At 43.0% G+C, this 23,033-nt stretch overlaps 2 protein-coding genes across 9 annotated transcripts in view; one reads left to right on the forward strand and one right to left on the reverse strand.

Moving 5' to 3' along the window:
• Positions 1–23,033, forward strand: part of LOC136331893 (zinc finger protein 420-like) — a 123,226-nt gene that overhangs the window by 74,796 nt on the left and 25,397 nt on the right. For 2 of the 8 annotated variants that reach the window (XM_066271059.1, XM_066271052.1), the window contains exons 1-3: positions 16,899–17,040; positions 22,293–22,425; positions 22,648–22,861. Coding sequence is in view for 7 of the 8 variants with exons in the window: in XM_066271052.1 (XP_066127149.1) it covers positions 22,847–22,861 (15 nt within the window). In the remaining variant the exon portion in view is untranslated. Of the gene's footprint in view, positions 1–16,898; positions 17,041–20,425; positions 20,570–22,213; positions 22,426–22,647; positions 22,862–23,033 lie in introns of those variants that run through there. The other 6 variants (XM_066271053.1, XM_066271054.1, XM_066271055.1 and 3 more) reach the window with 6 other exon arrangements.
• LOC136331889 (zinc finger protein 420-like) overlaps positions 1–23,033 on the reverse strand; it is a 143,092-nt gene that overhangs the window by 36,866 nt on the left and 83,193 nt on the right. The window lies entirely within an intron of this gene.

A 23,033-nucleotide genomic window follows, 5' to 3' on the forward strand; every position in this document is an offset into this window, starting at 1 on the left:
ATAGCAGGAACTGAGAGAGCAAGCCCCTAGACTGCCCCATTTCATAGTGTAGAAATCTAAACCTTTAAGCCAATAAACAAATAAGGAATTCTCTGATACAGTCACTTATCTGAGGCATAAATGTGATTCCTTATAAAAGTGTACCACCCTACATCATGCAACAGTCAAGGATGTGGGAAAAGCCTAGCATTGAGATTTTAAGATTAAAAGAGTGGGAAAGGCTTAGTCTTAAAACTAAGGCTTAGTGTATAAGGACCCAGCCTGCTTAAAGCCTGTTTTCCACACCCAATGGAAAGTATAAGTGAGTGAACATATACATCATATTTGTAAACTTATTTGACCCATATTCCATTTTATTTAAATTTAAATGATCACACTTTACTTATTCTAATTAAAATTTAAAATTTGTAGGGATGATATCATTTTATGTTTTCAATATTAGAGCTGGTATTTCCAATTTTTGCATGCAAGAACTTAATTCAAGCCTTAAACACAGACACATTTAGACATTAAACAAAGACTTCACATACAATCACACAAATCAAGAGTGAAACCCAGGATTTTAGAGATTAGTACATGGCCTGCTTGATCTTTACACAGGGCTATTTTGATGGGAACATAATAAAGGATAAAAACTAAACAGAACTCTCAAAAAGTCTCAAGATGGCTGTATGAGATCTCTGTTTAGCCATGTCCAAACAGGCATTCCCTTCATCCTATTTTCAGTCATAGAATAAGAAAGAAATAAGGTGATAATTTAGAGAAAGTTAGAGAATAACAGGAAAGAGCTATAATTTTCCCAAACTCTTAAGTCTTTTTATTTACTAAAGTAAATCAGATAATAATACAACTTTGAAAAACATCTGAGTCTTCTAGACATTCTAAATTCTAATAGCTGCTGTGTCTGGCAGCCTAAATCCCTCCATTTCAACCCCTGCTGAAAGGCAAGGGAAGGCTTCTCAGCTCCCCTCCCAGGGCTTGGCCTGCCAGGCTGAGCCACTCCCCACCCATATGAGGGTCAGCCTGCCATAGCACCTCTGCTGCCACTACCACTACCGGGATCTGGGCCACAGAACCTCAGTGGCGCTTCCTCTGCTGCTGCAGTGTGAGCTCATGGGAGCCGCACATTCCAGCAAAGGAGGCTGCACTGCCCACACGGCCCACGCCTCCTGGGGGACACGTCCCCTTGGCCGCCTGCCTGCGTGGTCACCAGAGCTTCCAGGAGGAAGCCATGACCAGCCGCCCGGCAACCACTCAGCCGCAAGGCAGCAGTAGCCTTCGCGGCTTCTCTGAATCCTTTGCCCCTCGGCATTATATCTAAACTACACTTGTTCACCCAGTGTTTCCCTTTTTTACAGCGTGGGCAAAAGTCTGGGCCCTTAGGAGCCAGCTGGGCTTTAAAAAGAGGTCAAGGATGATATTTGGGGGAAGCAAGGCACTTTCTAGGAAAATTCTTCGAATCCCCCACAATAGAAACAAGATCCACTGGCATAAATATTTCTCTGACTTTCCTTCTTTTGTTTGTTTTGCCTTTTATCAAAATACCCTGGAATTATTGCCTTAGTGCCTGTGGCAAAAGCAAGACCTTCCAAGTATGAAAGCCAATATCAGTACATATTCTGATATAAACTTTTTTTTTTACTACTATTCTTTCAACTTTTGGAATCAGCCCTGAAACAAATTGTTGATATTGCTCATCAGGACCTTGCCTAATATTGCTGAGCAAACAACTTATTCTGATCAAACAACTTATTCTCAAATAAAAACATTTGTACAAAAAGATATAAGATCCCTTACTTTTGAACCTATCTATCCCATGGTTATTTACTCCCAAATTACTTTATTATTATGCTCTCCACCCAAACTTCATTTCTTCCCCTGAATCTCGAGCCTGATCCAAAGCTTGTTGGAGCAGAGATCTCCAATGGTCTGAGACAAAGACCTTGCGAGCAGAGGACACAGAGGAGCAAAGTTTAAATTGGCCACAACGCGATATTCTCATCTCCCGAGTTATTCCCAGACTCCAAGTTGTTCTTATATTTACATTCAAATGTTTCTACCTCATTCTGATCAAACAACTTATTCTCAAATAAAAACATTTGTACAAAAAGAAAAAGGTCCCTTACTTTTGAACCTATCTGTCCAATGGTTATTTACTCCCAAATTACTTTATTATTATGCTCTCCACCCAAACTCTACTTAAAAGCTTCACTCTTTCAAAGCTTTATACTGACTTTGTGTGAACACTTCTGGGGGGTTCCATTACATCTCCTCTTTCCCTTTTTCAATGTCCGCACATACAGGCACCAATTGTCGCGGTCCAGCTGTGACAAGTCTATTACGGGGTCTCGAACGGGAAAAGGTATGAAATTGAATAAATGATAGACAGAGACTTAAAGATATATACATACAGATGGGTTCAGTAGGACGGCACAGCGAACAGTCTCTACTGTTCCTGAGCCAATGCAATGGCAGCCCCAGAAGCACATCGGTCTTTATTCAGGGAAGAAACATGGCCCATTAGCAATTCAATTGTTCCCAAGACAACTCAAAAACAACCCCACCATACCATTCAAATCTAACTTTACACCAATAAGAAACTAGCTTCCAGCCTGCTCCGAGAACATGGGTGGAACAAGCGAGAATCAGGTATAGCTCGTTGTTAACTGGGCAGGTGAAGTGAGGGGTTGGGCCCAACACCTCTGTACCTAGACATATGCAGATTGCAAAAATACCCTGTTTATATTTCAGTTTGCAACAGGCAGGGTATGCAGAACTGACTCTAACAGAGAGTATAGAGGTGTGGCCTCTAACCCCGGGCACCTGTGTTCAGGTGGCAGAACTGATTGCCCTGACTGGAGCCTTAAAGCTCAGTGAAAGTAAAGGAGTAATACCTTTACTGATTCTCATTCTGCCTTCCTCACTTGTCGAGGAAATGGGGCAATTTAGAAAGAGAGGGGACTCTTTTTTATTATTTTTTTTTATTTATTCATTTTTAGAGAGGACAGAGAGAGGGAGAGAGAGAGAAGGGGGAGGAGCTGGAAGCATCAACTCCCATATGTGCCTTGACCAGGCAAGCCCAGGGTTTCGAACCAGCGACCTCAGCATTTCCAGGTCGACGTTTTATCCACTGCGCCACCACAGGTCAGGCAAGAGAGGGGACTCTTAACTTCTGCTGGCAAAGATAGAAAATATCCAGGAATAATTTCTAGCTGCTGGAAGCAGTTAGGAAGCCAAAACAAGTAGCAGTGATCCACTGCTGAGGACATCAGAAGGGAGAAATGGTAGAAGCCCAAGGAAATGCCAGAGCAGATAGATGCAGAGGCAAAGAGGGCTCCTACTCTGCCTTATCACAAGGCTAATTGCCCCTCTTATTTCATGGGCCCCGGATTTTGCACTCAAATATTCTGAAGGAGAAAAAGGTGGATACAAAAGGAGGAAACAAGAATTGAAAATCAGCTGGATGCAGGTGCCAGATGGTAGAGATGTCATCCCCCACCTACTGGGACCGGCAGCAGTCCAGGCTTTGTACACTGCCACCCATCTAGGACAAGAAAAGACAAAAAAACTTCTAGGGAGGTATTTCTACATCCCTCTCCTAGCAACCTTAGCCAAGAAAATCAGCCTTTGCTGCCCAACCTGCCACCAGAACAATGCAAAACAAGAAACTTCAGTGCCCCCCAGTAATCAGTCTTATGGGGCAGCTCCCTTTGAGAATGCACAGGTAGACTTCACCGAGATGCCCAAAAGTCAAAGTTACCAGTCCTTGCTGGTCCTACTATGCATCTATTCCGGATGGATAGAAGCCTGCCTCACTGGACAGAACAGGCTAGGGAAATAACCAGGACATTGCTCACAGAAGTTATTCCAAGATTTGGAGTGCCAATTAAGCCCTTGCTTTAAGCTTAATGGGGATTCTGGATCTCTCTGGAAAGTGGTTGCTTCCTCCAATATGAGGCTTCACCTTCCTTATTCTTGGCTGGCATTAAAAGCGGACCTGTTGATGACAAAATTGGAACATACCCTCGCCCCCAAATTAATAATTTGCTCGAATATAGCCACTTAGTACCAGTAAATATATTCTGATATAACATGAGGAGTAGGCTGTTGCTGGGCTGATATATATATAGACCTCTCAGCTGCAGTAAGTCTTGAGCAGAAAATGGTCAAAAAAAATTTAAGAGTAAACTAAGCCTTATATAATTGCTCTTGTAGGGTGAGCCACTCCTCTTGACTCATGGTGTCTTGCCAAACATTCTGAAACCCACCAAAAAGGCTCAGCAGACCTAGAAAAACACACAAATCCTTGGCCCCACAAGAGAACAGTCTGGCCCTTGTCAGATCCTGTAAGCAGATCCTTCCATCGTACTTAGGGAAGGCCTTCCTTATTGGATTCTTAGCCACTGAATGACCCCGTACATTAGTATTCAAATTTTTTATAGTAAAAAGAGTGTTACAAAGAAGATTTGCAAAAGTTTCAGGGTATGATTTCCACATTTCCATTTTCTAATTGACCTTTAAGAGCTTGATGAACACGCTCTACAATGCCTTGGCCCTGAGGATTGTAAGGAATACCTGTCCTCAGGGTGATTTCAAAAGTCTGACAAAATGTAGTAAATGCTTTTACTACATACACAGGAGCATTGTCACTGACTGCCTTATTAGGACTGACAAGTAAGGCTTCTGCATCTTTCAAAACATATTAATCCCAACCTAGAGAGCACATAAGGCTGAAAAAGTCCAGTATGACTTTTATCTTTGCATTGGAAAAAACTGACAGCTTTGTTAGGGAAATGTACTTTTCCCTAAGCCTTTCAGCTTAGTGAGTGCTTCATGAGTGAACCAGGGAGAAAGCCAACATTTCTCAGCAATAATAGATACAATATCTCTTGTCTCTAAATGTCCTCTGAATTTACACCCTTGTATTATTAGTTCCATTTCAGGGCATCCCTTAGCTATTTTTTTAATTCAATAGGCAAAATCAGAGAAACTAAATTCGTCATCTCCTCAGGGCCCCTTTTGCAGGATGTGGCCTGAAAAGCAAAATTCGCATTCTTATACTATTCTTCCCACTGCCTGAAGCAGGCGGGTGAGACACACTCCTGAGATGACTTATCAGGGCACTGCCTAATTTTTCTTAATTTCTTTGTTTCACACACCTGAGTAGTTTCACACACAAAGAGATAATTTACAGTACAGAAATACACATAAACACAGAAATCTGATTAATCCTAATATCTGAGTTGCTATTAGCTCCCAACTCTGAAGACAGTAGAGAACATACCTCACAAAACACAAATTAAATTAGCAAGTCTTTATGATCCAAATTACATTCTATTTACATTTAAATGAACACTATGTGCTCTTATTTTTAAGCTAAAATGCAGGAATAAAACTATTTTATTTTTTCTTCAATATTAGAGCCAGTATTTCCAATTTTTGCATGCAAGAACTTAACTTAGGCCTTAAGAGCAGACATATTTTGGACAAGGTCAGAGAAAAACTAAATAGAAACTAGAAACAGACAAATCAGAGAGAAACCTGGGATTTCAGAGTACAACCATACCAGAAAGATGCCTGCCTGATCTCAGTCTGGGCATTTTCTGACAGAGACACTGGAGGATGGAACTAGCAAAATCTCCCTGAGAAAATAGACTCTCAGCAGCTGCGTGGGAGATTTTGGTAGTCAGATCCACCAGGGGTTCTCTGCTGAATTTCCAGGCAAAGAATAGGAAAGAAACAAATGATAGTTCCAAGGATTGTAGCAAAAACATCAAAAAAAAAATCAGACAATAACAGGAAATGCTGTAATTTTACATGAGTCTCCTATCCATTCTAAAATTTCACAGTTGCTGTAACTGGCAGCTCAGGTTGACCATGCCAAGACTTCTCCTCTTTCTCAATTTTATCTGAGCAGCAAACCAAGCAGCCAGAGAGAACTAGAAGCATCCACACTACCCCACGTCCCTCGGGCCCCCAGCCACAGAGTATGGCACCAACTGCCAGAGAGACTGCCACTTTCATTCCTCCTGCCATAGTCTCCTCACACCACTGCCTTCTCAGAACTTTCCCTACTTGCTCCCCTGTAGCAGAACTAACCATTCCCACCTCCAGGAACCAGGGCACACATCTTGAACATAACACAAAAAGCTTACTAACTGCATAACTATTCTTACAAAAAGGTTCCTTTCTTTTTCTTTTTTTTTCTTTTTTTTTTTTTGTATTTTTCTGAAGCCGGAAACGGGGAGGCAGTCAGACAGACTCCCGCATGCACCTGACCAGGATCCACCCTGCACGCCCACCAGGGAGGGATATTCTGCAGATCCGGGGTGTCATTCTGTCGCAACTAGAGCCACTCTAGCACCTGGGGCAGAGGCCAAGGAGCCATCCCCAGCGCCCGGGCCATCTTTTGCTCCAATGGAGCCTCGGCTGAGGGAGGGGAAAAGAGAGACAGAGAGGAAGGAGAGTGGGAGGGGTGGAGAAGCAGATGGGCGCCTCTCCTGTGTACCCTGGCCGGGAATTGAACCCGGGACTTCCGCATGCCAGGCTGACGTTCTACCACTGAACCAACCGGCCAAGTCGGTCCCTTTCTTTTTAACCCTGTTTCATAATGTATTACTCCCAAATGTACTCTCCCTGAAAACTTCTTTTACTTATGCGTGCAACCCAGGGAGTCCCCTCACCTGCCTTCTTCAGCTTCAGTCCCGCCTTACCTGAGGCCTCAGGTTGGTTGTCATTTCTTGCAAACCACCGTGACAAATAATTTTGTGGGTCTCGGGTGGGAACGGTAGAGGATTAGAAAATAAACACAGAAAGAAAAAAGATTAGATTGATTGTTATAGTGTAAAGTAAAGTCTTTTGCTCATCAATGAGAGCTCAGAAATAAAGTCACATTTTAAAGGCAAACTAAGAATTCTCTGCAGAGCCCCCCAAACCCCTCCACTATATATAACATCTTAACTTCCCAAAACAAAGGGTCAAAAGAATACTGCCTCCAGTCTCTCCCAGGGATGGGGGGGGGGATAGGATGAGTAGAGATACTTCAGCATCACAGCAACATGGAGGTGTGGGGAAGGGCGTGTAAATTGCCTTTACCAACTTCAACAATCAGTCAGAGGTTGTGGGGAAGAGCTTAGCCTTTAGCAACTTAATCAGGCAAGTGAGTTGGGGGCATGGGCAGCAAGGACCCTATCAGTTTACTGCCAGTCCCCCACACCTCTGTCCCCCACAAATCTAAATTTCAAAAACCCTGTCAGCTTGCAGTCTCCAACAGGGTGGGTAAAGGGGTAATTTTCTGGATAACAGAGGAGTGGGGTAGATCAGTGAGTTGGAGAAAATACTGTGCACCCAAATAATCGAGATAGTGAAAGAAAACAGTCGTCCTGAATATTGAAGGAGTGCCAAGTAAGTGGCCTATACCTAATAGGGGAGAAATGGCCTTACTAGAAACCTGTCGAGTTAAGCAAGGCTCTGCCATTCAGATGGGGCAGGTGGAGGCCTGTGGAGAGGTCAGGTCCTATCAGTCTTCTTTACTCCAGGGTGTCAAGAAGTGCTAGTGCCAGGGAGAGGCTGGGGCAAGAAGGGAGTCTCTCATGCCTTGAGGGGCTCTGGGAGGTCTGAACTCCAATGGCCCACACAACTACAGAGAGGGCAGGGTCTGCCTGGTGGCCTGGGATTGGGACAGGAGCAGTTCCAGTCTACCTCCCATCTGCCCTTAAAGTAGATCCCTGGCAAAGGGCCAGAAAATCCCTGCTGGGATTTGGGGAGACTTTTTGTTATTTTACAGCCTGGTGGATCCCCTGGCAAACATCTTTAAGGCCTAGTCTTTGTTCCTCCTCCAATTATTGAAGACCTTAAAGGCCAGGTCAAAAATTTTTTTTGAATGTCTCTTTTTCTGTAATATGTGTGTGTTTTTTTCCTGTGTTTCCCTTCTTATTTCTCCCTCTACAACCTGCATAAACATTCTGCACCTTTCATAAATATTTTGATTTAGAACTTTAAAAAAGTATTTCTATACGTTATTCCTTTTATTGCTAAAACTATGCAATTTTTTTCCAATTGATTAAAATTTTCAATTTTCAAAGTCCTTAAATTTAAGTGAGACCTAAGCCAGTCAGTAATGTTAGTTCGACTAAAGAGGGACACACAGACCTGATGAGGTTTATAAGAAGTTTATTTACGCATCTGAAAAGGAGACGGGCTGAGACTCTGGCAGCGCCAGCAGAGAGCTGCAGGAAATGAGTGACTGATAGAAGGATGGTTGCCGGCATTTGCTGGCATGGGGTTGGGTGCACCTGGACATGCTCAGATTAGCATATCTGCTTTGCTGCCTTGAGCACAGACTGTCTCCCTTTCTCAAATTAATCCTAAGTTTCCTCTCGATGGTTTTGTCCCAAGGACATTTTCTGGAACCTTTTCTAGATGAGGGGAAGATGCTGAAAGCAGGGGGAGAGAGGACCAGGGAGATGCTTACCGAAGAAATTGCCCGAGTAGGAAATTGGGTGAGGGGAATTTGAGTTTTAAAGGGGCTTTGGATTTAAAGGAGCCCTGATCCCAAACCTAAGAACTAATTAGCAATTTTAGATTAATATTTTTATGAGCATATTTTATAACTATCAGAAAGATTTTTTTTATTGGAAACATTCATATTTTTGGAAGATATAACTGAGATAAGAGGAATCTTTTTAAACTCAGGCAAAACAAACATGTATTATTTTTGAAGAATTTTGAAAGATATTAATTTTTTAAACCAGTAGTAATATCACATGCCTTTTTAGACCACCTGATTAAAAAAAACTAGGGATAACTTTATTTATTTCTATTTTATTTTTTTGTGACAGAGACAGAGAGAGGAACAGATAGGTGTAAGATCGGTGGATAATGGGGGAAGGTCATATGGGGAACTCAGGCCAGAAACTTTGGCTAGGACCACCCACAACCAATCGAGCCAAAAGAAGTCCTTGGGGAAAAAAGCGACTGTCAGCCAGTGAGATTTCACTACATCAGATTAGCCCGACTTCCCTAGAGGACCCCTTTAAATTTGCCCATGCCATTTCTCCATGTGCAATTTTCCTGACCTTTATCTTCTGGGCCAGTAAATTTCATCCAAGAAATGCTCTGTACTAAATAAAGCCTTTACTATTCCACATTTGGTGGCTATGCCCCTTCCTTCTTCCTAGGCAGGGAAAAATACCTTACATTTGGTGCCGAAACCCGGGAGGAATTTGAAGTCCGCAAGGACCACTCCCCTCCTCTTCCCCTCTGAGAATGAACTAGGATCACTGACCTTCCACCACTTCGGCGCACAGTGCAGTAAGTCCCCCACCTCCCCACCCCCACCTCAGTTCTTTCCACCAAGTATCCCTGTTCGAAACCACAGCTGCATCAGGGACTTCTTTCTGTTCCAAGTGCGTGTGTGCCCGTGAAGACATCCTGAGAATATTCACTTTACTTTATCCGTCCTTGGCTAGAGCTTGAGTTTTGGGACTCCGATACTCATCTCTGACCACTCCGAGAACTGAGGGTGACCATGGGGGAAAAGGGATCCAAACCTGACTCTAAAACACCCCTGGGGGGCCTTATCTGGAATCTCTCAAACATTGATCCTTCCCTAAAAAAGAAGAAACTAATCTTTTCTGCAGGCATTACAGCTTCCCACTGAGGTGGCTGTGGTATATTGTAGAGGCCATCAAACCTCTCAGGACCCGGTGGCCTTGGGAAATGCTCGGGCTGACACAACGGCTCGAAACCTCACCCTGGGAGCCTCCCCCACTCCTCTATGTTTCTCTCCACCTCTTTGAAACCTTCCTACACTCCTGAGGAAGAACAGGCCCTCCTCAGAAAGGGTGGAGATGTGTGCAACCATGGATGGATATTTCTCGGAGATAGAATTGCCTTACCAAAAAGACAAGGTGAAACTCTCTTTTCTGATATCCACTGTTCCTTACACATAGGGCCAAAAGCTCTCTATCGGTTCTTGCAACCACTCTTTTTCTTCCCAGGCCTCCAGCAGACTATTGAAAGGTACACGCAGCATGTGCTATCTGTTCCAAAGCCTCTATATAAGAGGGACTCTGCCCCCACTTCCCCACTCATCAGCTGAGGGGGCACATGCCGGCCAGGATTGGCAGATTGACTTCACTCATATGCACCCTTACAAAAAACTCCGTATATCTTAACTTTTGTTGACGCCTTTTCAGGATGGATAGAAGCCTTTCCCACCTCTCGAGAGATGGCAGACACCATTGTCTCCATTCTCATTGAAAACATCATCCCGCAGTTTGGACTGCTGACTACCATCCAGTCAGACAATGGCCCGGCCTTCACTGCCCAAATAGTCAGCAGGTTGCCACCTCTCTCAACATTACCTGGAAGCTCTGCATACCCGATCACCCTCAATCATCAGGTAAGGTGGAAAGAGCCCACGGCATCCTGAAGAATCAGCTAACTAAACATTCCATCAAGACCAGACTCTCCTGGCCAAATCTCCTCCCCCCGGCACTCACCAGAATCAGAGCAACCCTGCAAACCCCACTGAACTCAGCCCCTTTGATCTGGTTTATGGTAGACCATTCCTAATCAATCACAACTTAATGTCAACCCCCCTCCTCTTGCCACATACCTCCCCTTTCTGTCTTTACTTCACCATCTTCTCAGGGAACATGTGGACTAGACCCTTCCTCCCATAGGGGGTCCAGATGAAACACACCCGATGGTCCCCCTCCAACCAGGAGACAGTGTTCTTCTAAGGGAGCTCCAACCTGGCTTCCCACAGCCCAGATGGACGGGACCCCATACGGTAATACTGACTCTTCGTACTGCAGCTAAACTTCTAGAGCAAACACCTTGGTATCATGTCTCTCGCCTCAAACTTGCTCCCATACAGGATTGTTGGGAGTCAGAACCACTGGGCCTTACTCGTCTGCAGCTCACCAAAAGACTGGGCCATGCAGACCCTCCAGTTGCTCCTGTCCCTCCCACCAGGAACCTGCCACCAGAGTGAGCTGAAGCAGGGAGCAATGCTGTTCAGTAAGGCTGGCCTGATAAAAGAAGCTTCAATCTCAACTGTCTGCAAGAAAAATTAAGCAAAAATCTCTCCTACAACCTGCTTAACTCCTAATGGAAGCCACCCATGCTTACCTGGGCTGCCTCTATCCTACCTAAATCTTCTTCTAATTATCAGCGTATAACTCATATTTGCCCCGCCTTTTTAAATTCTTACAGAACCACACCAGTCAAGTTTCTCAACTCATGGCCAAACAGATGTTCCTCGTGACACCCCTCAAAGCCACCACCTTCTGATCTCCCCCTCCCCGTGATGGCCCTAATCAGCAGGAAGTAGGCAGATAAATAAACGGCACCCCTAATTAACACAAAAAGATCTGAATGTAAGATCGGTGGATAATGGGGAAGGTCATGTGGGGAACTCAGTCCGGGAACTTTGGCTAGGACCTCCTGCAACCAAGCAAGCCAAAAGAAACTTCCCAGGAGTCCTTTGGAAGAAAGTGACTGTCAGCCAGTGAGATTTCGCTACGTCAGATTAGCCCAACTTCCCTGGGGGACTTCTTTAAATTTGCCCATGCAGTTTTTCCATGCGCGATTTTCCTAACTTCCATCTTCTGGACCAGTGAATCTCATTAGAGAAACACTCTGTACAAATATTGATCGACTCATGACCTATGCAACTTATGACCATTTGACTTTACGACCACAATCACTAGCCACGACTGCTCCAACTGCTCCGCATCTGGCAGTGCAAGCGTTGCCCAGCTGGGCGAATGACAGTGTGGACCAGCTTCTGGAAGCACTACCATCTCCACGTGCACCATTTTAATTGTTACCCCAGACTTGGTACAGCAATTTGTGTTTTGTGTCTTGGATATTTTTCATCAAACCCCTCCCAAGATGTCTACAAGAGGAAATTGTCTTTGCAAATATTAAACCAGTTGTACTGGTAATGCAGTGTTTTTACTTAAACCTGACGAATGTAAAAATAGAAACAAAATGGTGTAGAGATGATACAAATGGAATAAAAGGAACAAAGAAAATAATGATATATAACAATAATGAAAGAAAATTATGATAAAATATGACTTAAAGATTTTTATAACATCATTTCACAGTACTGTACATATAGCCTTTTAAATTTATGACCAAATCGTGTTATGACCAGTCTGTTGGAACCAATCGTGGTCGTAAGTCGAGTACTAGCTGTACTAAATAAAGCCTTTACTATTCCACACTTAGTGGCTACGCCCCTTCCTTCTTCCTAGGTGGGGAAAAATACCTTACAATAGGGACAGGCAGACAGGAAGGGAGAGAGATGAGAAGCATCATTTCTTCACTGTGGCACCTTAGTTCATTGATTGCTTTCTCATATGTGCCTTGACCTGGGGGTTACAGCAGACTGAGTGACCCCTTGAAAAGCCAGATACCTTGGGCTCAAGGTGGTGAGCCTTGCTCAAACCAGATGAGCCTGCACTCAAGCCAGGGATCTTGGGCTTTCCAACTGGGTCTTCGGCATCCCAGTCAAACGCTCTATCCACTGCGCCACCTCCTGGTCAGGTTGGAATAACTTTATACTTTGTTATGTATATAAATAGTATTCTTAATAGTTATACAGAAGGCAATACTTCTCACTTCCCTTTGGCAACCTTCTAAGAAGGCCTAAGTGAAGGGCGAGAACACGCTACTGAGGTGCGTGGGTTTTAAAAGTGTCAGTATGCCCTGGTTTTTTTTTTTCTTTTTTCTGAGATTTACTGTCTGGAAAGGAAAGTGAGATATTTTCTACTTTGAAATTTTATTATCCTTTTGAATAGAATTTTTAATAAGAACATAAAAGCTGGTGCATATCATAATAAACAAAATAAAAAATAAAAACAAAGTCAAACAAAAAGATATTTATAAACTAAATCCTCCAGAAGGAGGGACAGAGACACTCATCTTGTTTCACACCAACTGGTGCCGCAGACACATTTCCAAGGTCCAGGTGACATAAAAGCTAAAGGGCAGAGACAGAGAATCCCCAGGGTGTATAGAACAGCAAACATTTTAGACAGAGGAGAGGTCTCAACCTGAGACTGCCTACGTAGAAAAGAGGCAACTGCAGCGCAGACACAAGCATGACACAGAAATAAAACCGGATTAAACCAAATAGCAGAGTTGCAGTCTGGCCCTTCACGCAGGAGAGAATGAGCACATAGCACAAAAATTAACGTGGCAAGACCTTACCGAATACAGAAACAAGTTCCGGATATACAATTCCATTCTATTAAAAGTTAAATGAGTGTCCCTTATACATTCTAATTTTAAAGCAACAAAGCTCATGCTATGTAGACACAGGAATGAGACTATTACATAGAGTACATACAGTTAGAACAGTATATTTAAATGCATTGATTTAGTTTAATTTTTGAGTCATTATTTTCTCATTTTGAGAAGAATTTGATAGGTTGAGCAGGACTGACAGAGAGAATCTGTAGTGAAAGGTGCAGAAGGCCCGCACATAGGGAATTTCTGACCATTTTCCATTGCAGTGACAGAGGTTAGTGAGGTTTTGTAAGGTTTTGAAACTAAAAGTGTCATTATCCAGCCATTAAGAATAATTGTCTAGTTTATACAGAGGCCAAACTGTTGCCAAAAAAAAAAAAAAAAAAGGATTTTTGCTTGATTTCTCTTTTAAGATGAGATGATTTATATTTTTGAAGAGATAGCCTAAGGCAGTGGATTCTGGAGGTGTGGAGTGTGCGTTGCCCACAGTGAGAGGAGGGAGAGAAGGGTAGCAAGGGCAGGGGGAGTGACTTAACTACAATCTCTGAGAGTGACTTTCTATTGACAGACGTCCCTACCAGTAGCGGAGTCACCCTGAGTGAGTGAGTGAGTCCCTGACATCAGGCACCCCGATTCTAAGGGATGCTAACTTGAGAGGGTCTCCAGGCCTAGCTGAGGACTTCTGAAGTGAGTCGAGGGCCAAAGCGAAGCGAAAGTGAGTGGAGTTGACAGACCCAGTGAGAGGGATCAGAGAGTCACTCACCAGAATGGATGACCAGTTGGACGAAGAAGTCAGCAATGGAGAAGAGAACCTCCCAATGTCTGGCATCCTTGGCTGGCTCAGGAGGGTCACCGGGAAGAGAACCGGCACAGGTCAGCCCTGCAACCCCGAGCAGGGTTCAGATGTAAGTCTGAAACCAGCTGTCACTGCCCACCGCTCTATGTGTTGCAAGCTCAGGATAGTTGGGGGTCAACAGCGCTGCTCCAATCCTGCCCCTAAGAGACTCTCCCAGGTTTGGGCACCAAATGTTAGCTAGGCCGAAGTGAGGACACATAGGCCTGATGACTTTTATAAGTTTATTTCTGTATCCTCTAAACAGCTGGGATGAAACGCTAGTGGCATCAGCACAGAGCTGTAAGGAGCAGGTGTCTGAAACAGGGGTTCTTGTAAGCATTTGCTGGCATGGGGTTGGGTGCACTTAGACCTGCTCAGATTTGCATATCTTGGTTTGTTGCCTTGATCATAGACTGTCTCTATCCCTTTTTAAAAAAAGGTTTTATTTATTCACTTTAGAGATGAGAGAGAGAGAGAGAAGGGGGAGGAGCAGGAAGCATTAACTCCCATATGTGCCTTGACCAGACAAGCCCAGAATTTCAAACTGGCGACCTCAGCATTCACAGGTAAAAGCTTTATCCACTGCCTTTTTATTGCATTTGTTTTATATTGAAAAAAAAAAAACACAAACAAACCAGAAAGACATATGTCCAAATTTTGCACCAATTCACTCGTATTTTCTCTCTTGTAAATATGTTCATTTCCCTCCTTTGTAAATATACGAGCAACAAAACTTGCCAAAACAAAATGAATTTTTGACTTTATTGACTATTTCCAAATGATTTGAGTTTCATGAAGTGTTCCAGCAGCCCTGTATGTATTTGCTTGTGAACACGAGTGTGCACACTGAAATGTATTTCATGTCAATATGGCTGAGGGAAATACTACACAGCACTGTATGCTCCATAATCTGAATTCCACAGATCCCAAATCCTGTTACCAACATTATAGAGTTTTAAAAAGATATTTTGGAACCTACGCATAGAATGATTTGACAAACGCATTACATTAAACTTTCAGTCCCTTCAAAATCAACTATAGCAATTAAAACAATTATGTAGAATATAAATATAATCAAAGTAAAAATCTGTTAGAATTGTTTCTTAGTTTTCACTTCTGAAGAAAATTTCTCCTGGTATCAAACACAACATTTACAATAAAGACAGGAAAGTTTTGATTCATTCTTCATAATTAAGCAAATAAAACAGTTATACTATATAATTAGAGAAAATGCAAGTATAATCGATTTGGAAAGACTTTTGGCAAGATGAATTTTCACAGAACATCAGGAATACACCCTGGGACAAATAATAAAATAGAATGAATATATTGATGTATTTAATTAAGACTCCAATGCATTATTAAAAAACATTATTAAAAGCCAGACAATAGACCCTGGCTAGTAGTCTCAGCAGTAGAGTGTCGGCCCAGCATGTGGAAGTCCCGGGTTGGATTCCCAATCAGGGTATACAGGAGAAGTGAACATCTGCATTTCCACCCCCGCCCCTCTCTTCTCCTGCTGCCATGGCTCAAATGGTTCAAGCAAGTAGGACACAGGTGCTAAGGATTGCTCCATGGCTTTCCTCAGGCGCTAAAATGGCTCAGTTGCCGAGCAACGCAGTAAAAGACCCAGATGGGATGGGCACAGCATTGCCTGGTAAGGGGCTTTCTGGGTGAATCCCAGTCAAGGCTCTTGCAGGAGTCTCTTTGCTTCCCCAGCTTTCAGATAATAATAATAATAATAATAATAATAATGATAATACATCAGGCAATATACACTTAAGAGTAATCTTTTTTTAAATGAGATTTCAATTTAAATGTTTTTATTCAGTTTAGAGGTGGGGGAAGACGAACATTCACTTCTTGTTCCACTTATTCATATACAGGTATTCATTGTTGATTCTTGCCCACAGCCTTGGCATATTGGGAGGCTTCTCTAAGCCAGTGAGCAATTAGTCCAAAGCCATCTAAGAAAAATCTTACAGTCTGACCAAGCTGTGGACCAGTGGGTAGAGCATTGAGCTGGGATACTGAGGACCCAGGTTCAAAACCAGCAGCTTGAGCACAGGATCTCTGGCTTGAATGTGGTTTCATAGACATGACTCCAAGGTCAGGGGCTTGAGGCCAAGGTTGCTGGCTTGAGCAAGGGGTCATGGGCTGAGTTGGAGCCCGCCCCCTCATCCCCATTTTTGCCCCATCCCCATGAATGCACATATAAGAAAGCAGTCAATGAATAACTAAAGTGTACAACTACCAGTTGCTGCTTCTCATCTTTTTCCTTTCCCGTCTGTTCCTTTTACTGTCTCTCTTGGTAAAAAAAAGAAAATCTTACAGTGTGTGTGTGTCAAAGTTGTTATGCAACATTTAATCCCTGAAGTGTCATAATAATCTTGAAAGTTAGTTTTTATTGATTGATATTTAAGAGGGCATGGTGGGGCAGAGAGAAAGAGAAACGCAGATTTTTTTGTTCCATGCAGTTATGCATTCATTGCTTCCTTCTTGTAGGAGCTCCATCCCATTACTCCACCCCTTAGTGGATCAGGAGGACAGCAACAAACTGAGCAACCCGGGCAGGGCCTCGTCATAATATTAACTTTGGGGAAAAACTCTTACACATTTTATTACCTTAGTCAAATTCCAAGACCTATAAAAAATTGTAACCGACTAGAAAGGTAAAGGGAAGCCACGATTGAGGCGATTTGGCCTCAGTATTAACATCCCGCCCCCTGAGGGAAGTGGTAAATCAGCTGGGTTTTTGAGGCGCTGATCACGCGCAGTTTCCTACAAACCGGAAGCCGCTGTAGATTTGCGAAGTCCCGCGATGTCTGTTGATGTTCATACCGGATTAAACCTGACCCTCCCCATCCCCATCCCTGCACGCGGGGAGACTGAGGGTCGCTGCGGATGCCGAGAGCCCCGCTCCCGAGCCCTCAGCGGTGAGTGCGGAGTCCCGGTGAGAGGCCCCGAGCCTGCCCGCTTCGCTGCCGGGTGGGGGCTCTGTGTCGGTTTCTGGGGAAACTTTGAAGCTCCCCCCCGCCCGTGTCCCCCCACCGTTGGACGTTGGGACTACCCCATGCGCGGAGTTTCCTGCCTTGGTCCCGAGGGTGCATCCCACCTCCCCCGCGCTGTTTAAAGTCCCAGGAGACGGAAGCGGGCGCTGGAGACGGACAGTGTGCGCCCCTCCCCCCTCCCGGCCTCTCTCGGCCCGTAGAGCCCGGACTGCCCCACCCCCTGGCCTGGGGACCTGCGGACCCCCTCCTGAGACCCCACCCCATTTATTAAGAGGCCCAAGTCCAGGAAGAGCACACTCTCCTTGGGGCGGAGATTCGGGACGAGAACGCGGGGTCCCCAGAAGAGCCCCCGGCCCCGCACGGGGAAGGCTGTGTGGGAGCGGCGACAGCGAAGGGGCCCCGGGGACGCGCAGAGCGGGGCTGGGAGGGGTCAGGGGACGGAGAGAGACACGGGAGGGGAGGAGAGGTCAGTGAGGGGCCATGAAGAGACGGCAACGTGGGCGTGCGGGGGGACGGGACCGCGACGGGGAGAGTGATAGTAACCGGGGAGAGGAGCGCGAGGGGGAGAAACCCCGAGGAGAGGGCGGGGCTTGCAGAGAAATACACAGGTGGGGGAGGGAATGTGTGCAGAAGTGCGGGAGAAAGTAATTTTTTTAACCCAATGTATTTATCTCTTTTATTACACCACATTTAATTCATTTCTAAAAAAAACCTAGTGAGATAACTTAGTCTGTTGATTATCTGCTTTCTTGCAGGAGCTATTGTTTTAAAATAAGCATTGATGATATCTCAGAACCACAGCCAATAATGGTTTTATTATTCCTTCCTTACATGAGAAGCAAGGAGGCAGAAAGACAATATTGCATGCGCCCCCACCGGGATCCACCTTGCAAGCCCACTAGGGGTGTTCTTGCCATCTGGGACTGTTGCTCGGCAGTGGAACTATTTTAGCACCAGCGGTTATGCCATAGAGCCATCCTCATAGCCTGGGGCCACCTTGCTTTAATAAATCCATAGCTTCCTGAGGGGAAAAGGTAGAGTGAAGGTAGAGGGGGAAGGGGTGAAGAAGCAAATGGCTGTTTAGCCTGAGTGCTCACACCAGGAATCGAACCCAGGTCTTGCACATACCAAGCCCATGCTCTACTGCTGAGCCAACTGGCCAAGGCCATAACCAGAGGTTATAATTTTTTGCTCAATATAAGTCAGTCTCAACTTTTTAAATCTTTATCCTAGAAGTTGTTACATTTAAAAAGATTCCATATCTTTCTCCTTTTAAGTATATTGTGTCAAGTTTACATTCTGAGCCCTGCAGACCTGCAGAACCACAACTTCAAGTGGAGCCCTCATCCCCAAGGGATCTCCATGCTTATTAAAGCTAAACCATTCTCCTGTGGGCTATTAGACGGCTGGGTTTTTAAGAAAGAACATCACCTGCACCATCTCTCTCAAACTTGGAGAGCTGCCCTGGATGGAGCACCATTGTTCTTTTGTTTAATTCAGTGTTTCCCAACCTTTTTTGTGCCATGCCCCACCTTAACCTTTCTAAAATTTTTATGTCCCCCCCTATGTAACATACATAATTTTTAACATTAAAAAATTGATTTGTTCACTTAATAAACATAAATGATAGGTTCTAGGAAGAAATCACTATGAAATTGTTAACAAAACACAGTAAGTAAAATTTCAAAACATATAATGAAAAACAAATTTAAATTCCAAATAATTTTAATACAGATTTTTCTATATTAATTTATTATTTTAATTTAGTGTGATCCTTGCGCTTGATGCTTGCTGCACAGAGATTTTATAGTAGGTTCCAATTTGGTTAGCTTTAGTCTCAAGTCTCCACGTTGTGTTATATCCAGCCGATTTCTTTTTTTTACCAGTAAATCATTTACAGCACTAAATCCACATTCAGCTAAAAATGAAGATGGAAACGGTAGCAATAGTTTTCTTGCACATTTGGTTGAGTTTGGGTATTTGATTTCTGTTTCCTCACAAAGCCATGCCATCGCTCCTTTGATATTAAATAAAGCTTTAACTGACTCATCATTTTGCAATTCTGCGAGTTCTTCTTGATACTGCATATTTGATATATCAGACAAATCCACTAACATTGGCTGCATCATCCATGTTGGGAAATCAACTTGTTTTAAATCAGAAAATCTTTCTTTTAAATCAGCCGATAGAATATTCAAATGATTGACAATAACAAGTAAAGCGGTATCAGTTACTTCACATTTTTGGAGCCAATGAAACTGTTTAAAGTTTTGTTGTTAATATGTTTCTGACATAACTCAATATTGGTAATGAAACCAAATATCTTTGCTTTTGCATCGACAAGAGTTTTATTCCTTGAAGTTGCTTATTTAATATATTTAGTTTTTCAAAGATATCGGCTAAATAACTCACAAATGCTTTACCATCTATTGTTAACAGATACTTCATTTCAGGTTTGTCGCTTAAAAAATCACTAAGAGTATCAAACAGTTCCATACATCTTTTCAAACAGTTTCTTTTAGATAGCCATCTTACTTCAGTATGAAGTAAAAGTCTCACATGGTCTTCATTTTGTTCTTCACAAAATAGCTTGAAAAGACGCTCACATTTGGCACTAGCTTTAATAGCATTAACACACTTTATTACTGTATGTAATACTTCATTCAGAACATGCGAGATGTTTTTAGCTACCAAGTTTTTCCTATGAATAACACAATACACAAGAATCATTTCTGGATTTGCATCTTTCATCAATTTTAAGCAGCCATTTTTCTTGCCCATCATATTGGGAGCACCATCTGCAGCACAAGATGTTATATTTTTCATTGGTATATCATTGACATCTAAGTAGTTTTTTAGCTTATTATATATATCTTTGGAGGTAGTGGTGCTTTCTAATCTTTTACAGAACAACATTCAGCAAAATGTCCTTTATCAATATATCTTACGTAAGTTATCAATACTGCCTCACTGTCTCTCAAAGTTGATTCATCCATTTGCAAGGAGAATTTTCTTGTTTTCAGCTTTTCAATAAGTTGTTTTTCAATATCCTCACTTATTTCGTCTATTCTGCTAACAGAATTGTTACTGAGTGGCATAGCTTTTACATCTTTGTCATCTTTTTTAAGAACCATTTTAAGAAATGCTGATATTGATGGTTTTATTAAATTCTCTCCTATAGTGTGATTTTCTCCAGTTTTAGTGATGAATAAAGAAATTTGATAACTAGCCTCAAGAACACGATTATTAGTTGAAGTATGAGCAGTAAATAGAGACTTTAATGTTCTTTTTTCAAATTTTTTCTTTAAAGTTATAAAGTAACTCAAATCTGAATTAATATGAGCACTATGTTTCGCCTTCAAATGCGCCTCAAGACGACCTCGTTTCATTGATTCTTTGGTCAAGCATTGCTGGCATAAAAGACAAAAAGGAATCCGCTCATCGTGAACAGCGGGTATGAACCCAAATTTTAAATATTCCTCTGAATATTGACGAGTTTTTTTCTTGCTTGCACCACTCATTTTACTATGGGCTATAAGAAACAAAAATAAGATCAATTAAAAACTAATATTAAAATATGTGTTAAAATATATTCAATGTGACATAGAGTAAATGTATACTAAAAACTCATATTTACTTAATTGTATATAACACATTTACTACACTACCACCACAAATCAAAAGGTATCTATATTTTTTCCACTTGACAAAATTTTCTGGAAAGTTATGCTTCTAAAATTAAAATTGTCATGCATGCACTATTATAGCCCCAATAATATTTATAAAATATTATTGCTTTCTAGCCCCAATGCAAGAAGTACTTAATAAAGAGTTTAATATTGATAAAAATAAAATCAAATACTTACCAATTATATCTATACAATATATATATATGTATATTTATTAAATCAACGAGCTTTTACAACAGTTTTGACTGACACTTATTTCAAATTAACACCAACTGAATGCTCCGCGTTGAACCCAGGACGAAGTTTACTTGACTACGCCAATCACCCAGTTGATATTTTGGTCTCGTCAAACGAAATTATACTTAATAATTATTTACCGCAATTATTTAAGAATTTCATTTTTTGTTAAATTTGGCACTGATATCTAGCATTGCATTTAAATGGCCCGGGGCAAAAGAGTTAAAGTCGTGTCGAGTCCATTTTCAAATTGCCCCCCTTAACTACCGAATTGCCCCCCTGTGGGGCGTGGGCCCCACGTTGGGAAACACCAGTTTAATTCTTTATTTATTCAATTTAGAGAGTAGCTAGGGCAAGAGAGAGAAGGGAGGGAGGAGCAGGAAGCATCAACTCCCATATGTGCCTTGATCAGGCAAGCCCAGGGTTTTTTGTTTTGCTTTTTTTTTCTTTCTAGAGTCAGTGTGAGTAATAGACAGGAACAGACAGAAACGGAGAGATGAGAAGCATCAATCATTAGTTTTTTTGTTGCGCGTTGTGACACTTTAGTTGTTCATTGATTGCTTTCTCATATGTGCCATGACCGCAGGCCTTCAGCAGACCGAGTAACTCCTTGCTCGAGCCAGCGACCTTGGGTCCAAGCTGGTTAGCTTTGCTCAAACCAGATGAACCTGCGCTCAAGCTGGCGACCTCGGGGTCTCGAACCTGGGTCCTCCACATCCCAGTCCGACGCTCTATCCACTTCGCCCCTGTCTGGTCAGGCAAGCCCAGGGTTTTGAACCAGTGACCTCAGTGTTCCAGGTGGACAATTTATCCACTGTGCCACCGCAAGTCAGTTAGCATTGTTGTTTTCATAAGGTGATCCAGGGGATTAGCAGGAAGGATCCTTGAAGAATTTGTTTTCTGTTTTTGTTTTTCATATGATAAATTTTATTTAGAAGTCACAGAAGTAGCCTTACCAGTTGGTGTCGCAGTGCATAAAAGTTAGACTGTGGTGAAGAGGACCCACTCTCGAAATCCTGAGGTCACTGGCTTGAGCACTGGGTTGCCAGCTTGAGTGTGTGATCATATATATTTATACATATGACACTAGGGTTGCTGGCTTGAGTCAAAAGTTAGCTGGCTTGAGCAAGGGGTTACTCACTCTGCTTAGTATCCCCCCCTTCCTCCTCCAGGCACATATGAGAAAGCAATTAAGGAACAACTAAAGAGCCACAATGAAGAATTGATGCTTCTCATTTCTCTGTCTGACAGCATGTCTGCACCTATCTGTCCGCCTCTCCGTCCTATCAAAAAAAATAAGTCACAGAAGTACAGCGGGCTTGTGGAACTCAGGTTTCAGAGGCAAAAGATGAACCCTTGAATCTTATAAGAGAGACAGACAAAGGTGAGTGGGGAGGCACAGACATGCTCCAGAGAGGAGAGTGTACCTGGGATGCATTAGTGAGAGTGGGGAGCAGGGATGGTCAGGGGAGGTGACGCGGTGCTGTGTTGGGTTTGGGCGTTCAGGAGAGCAGCGTCCGTTCTCATTGCTGTGGGAATGTGTGGATGTCTGAGGGAGGACAGACAGGTGAAGACAGGAAAATAATACAGTGTGGTCTCCCTGCAGGAGCACTTCTGTGCTGACTCCAGTGAGGAAGGACAGGAGAACATGGTCTTCTCAGCATTTCCAGGTCCTTCTGTCTGTGAGTGTGGTGGAAGTGGATAAAGGGTCTGTGTGGACACTGGTGGCACATTCTCGAAATACAGACTGGACTCCTCAACATATTGTCACCTGAGAAAACAAGCAGGAGCCAGAACAGGACAGAATGGCTGCTTCTCAGGTAAGCGATGTGTCCTGCTCAGAGACAGTGTTTGCTTTTCCTCCTAACTTCAGTGGATTTAAGACCTGCAACCTGTAGTTCTCCACTTTTGATATTCCTGCCTACTGCGGTTGTTTCTGATTACTTATTTTTTTATTTCATTTTTTGGTTTTAGATAGAGGGGAGAGAGAAG

The sequence above is a fragment of the Saccopteryx bilineata genome, chromosome 3, assembly GCF_036850765.1.
Source record: "Saccopteryx bilineata isolate mSacBil1 chromosome 3, mSacBil1_pri_phased_curated, whole genome shotgun sequence".
Lineage (NCBI taxonomy): Eukaryota > Metazoa > Chordata > Mammalia > Chiroptera > Emballonuridae > Saccopteryx > Saccopteryx bilineata.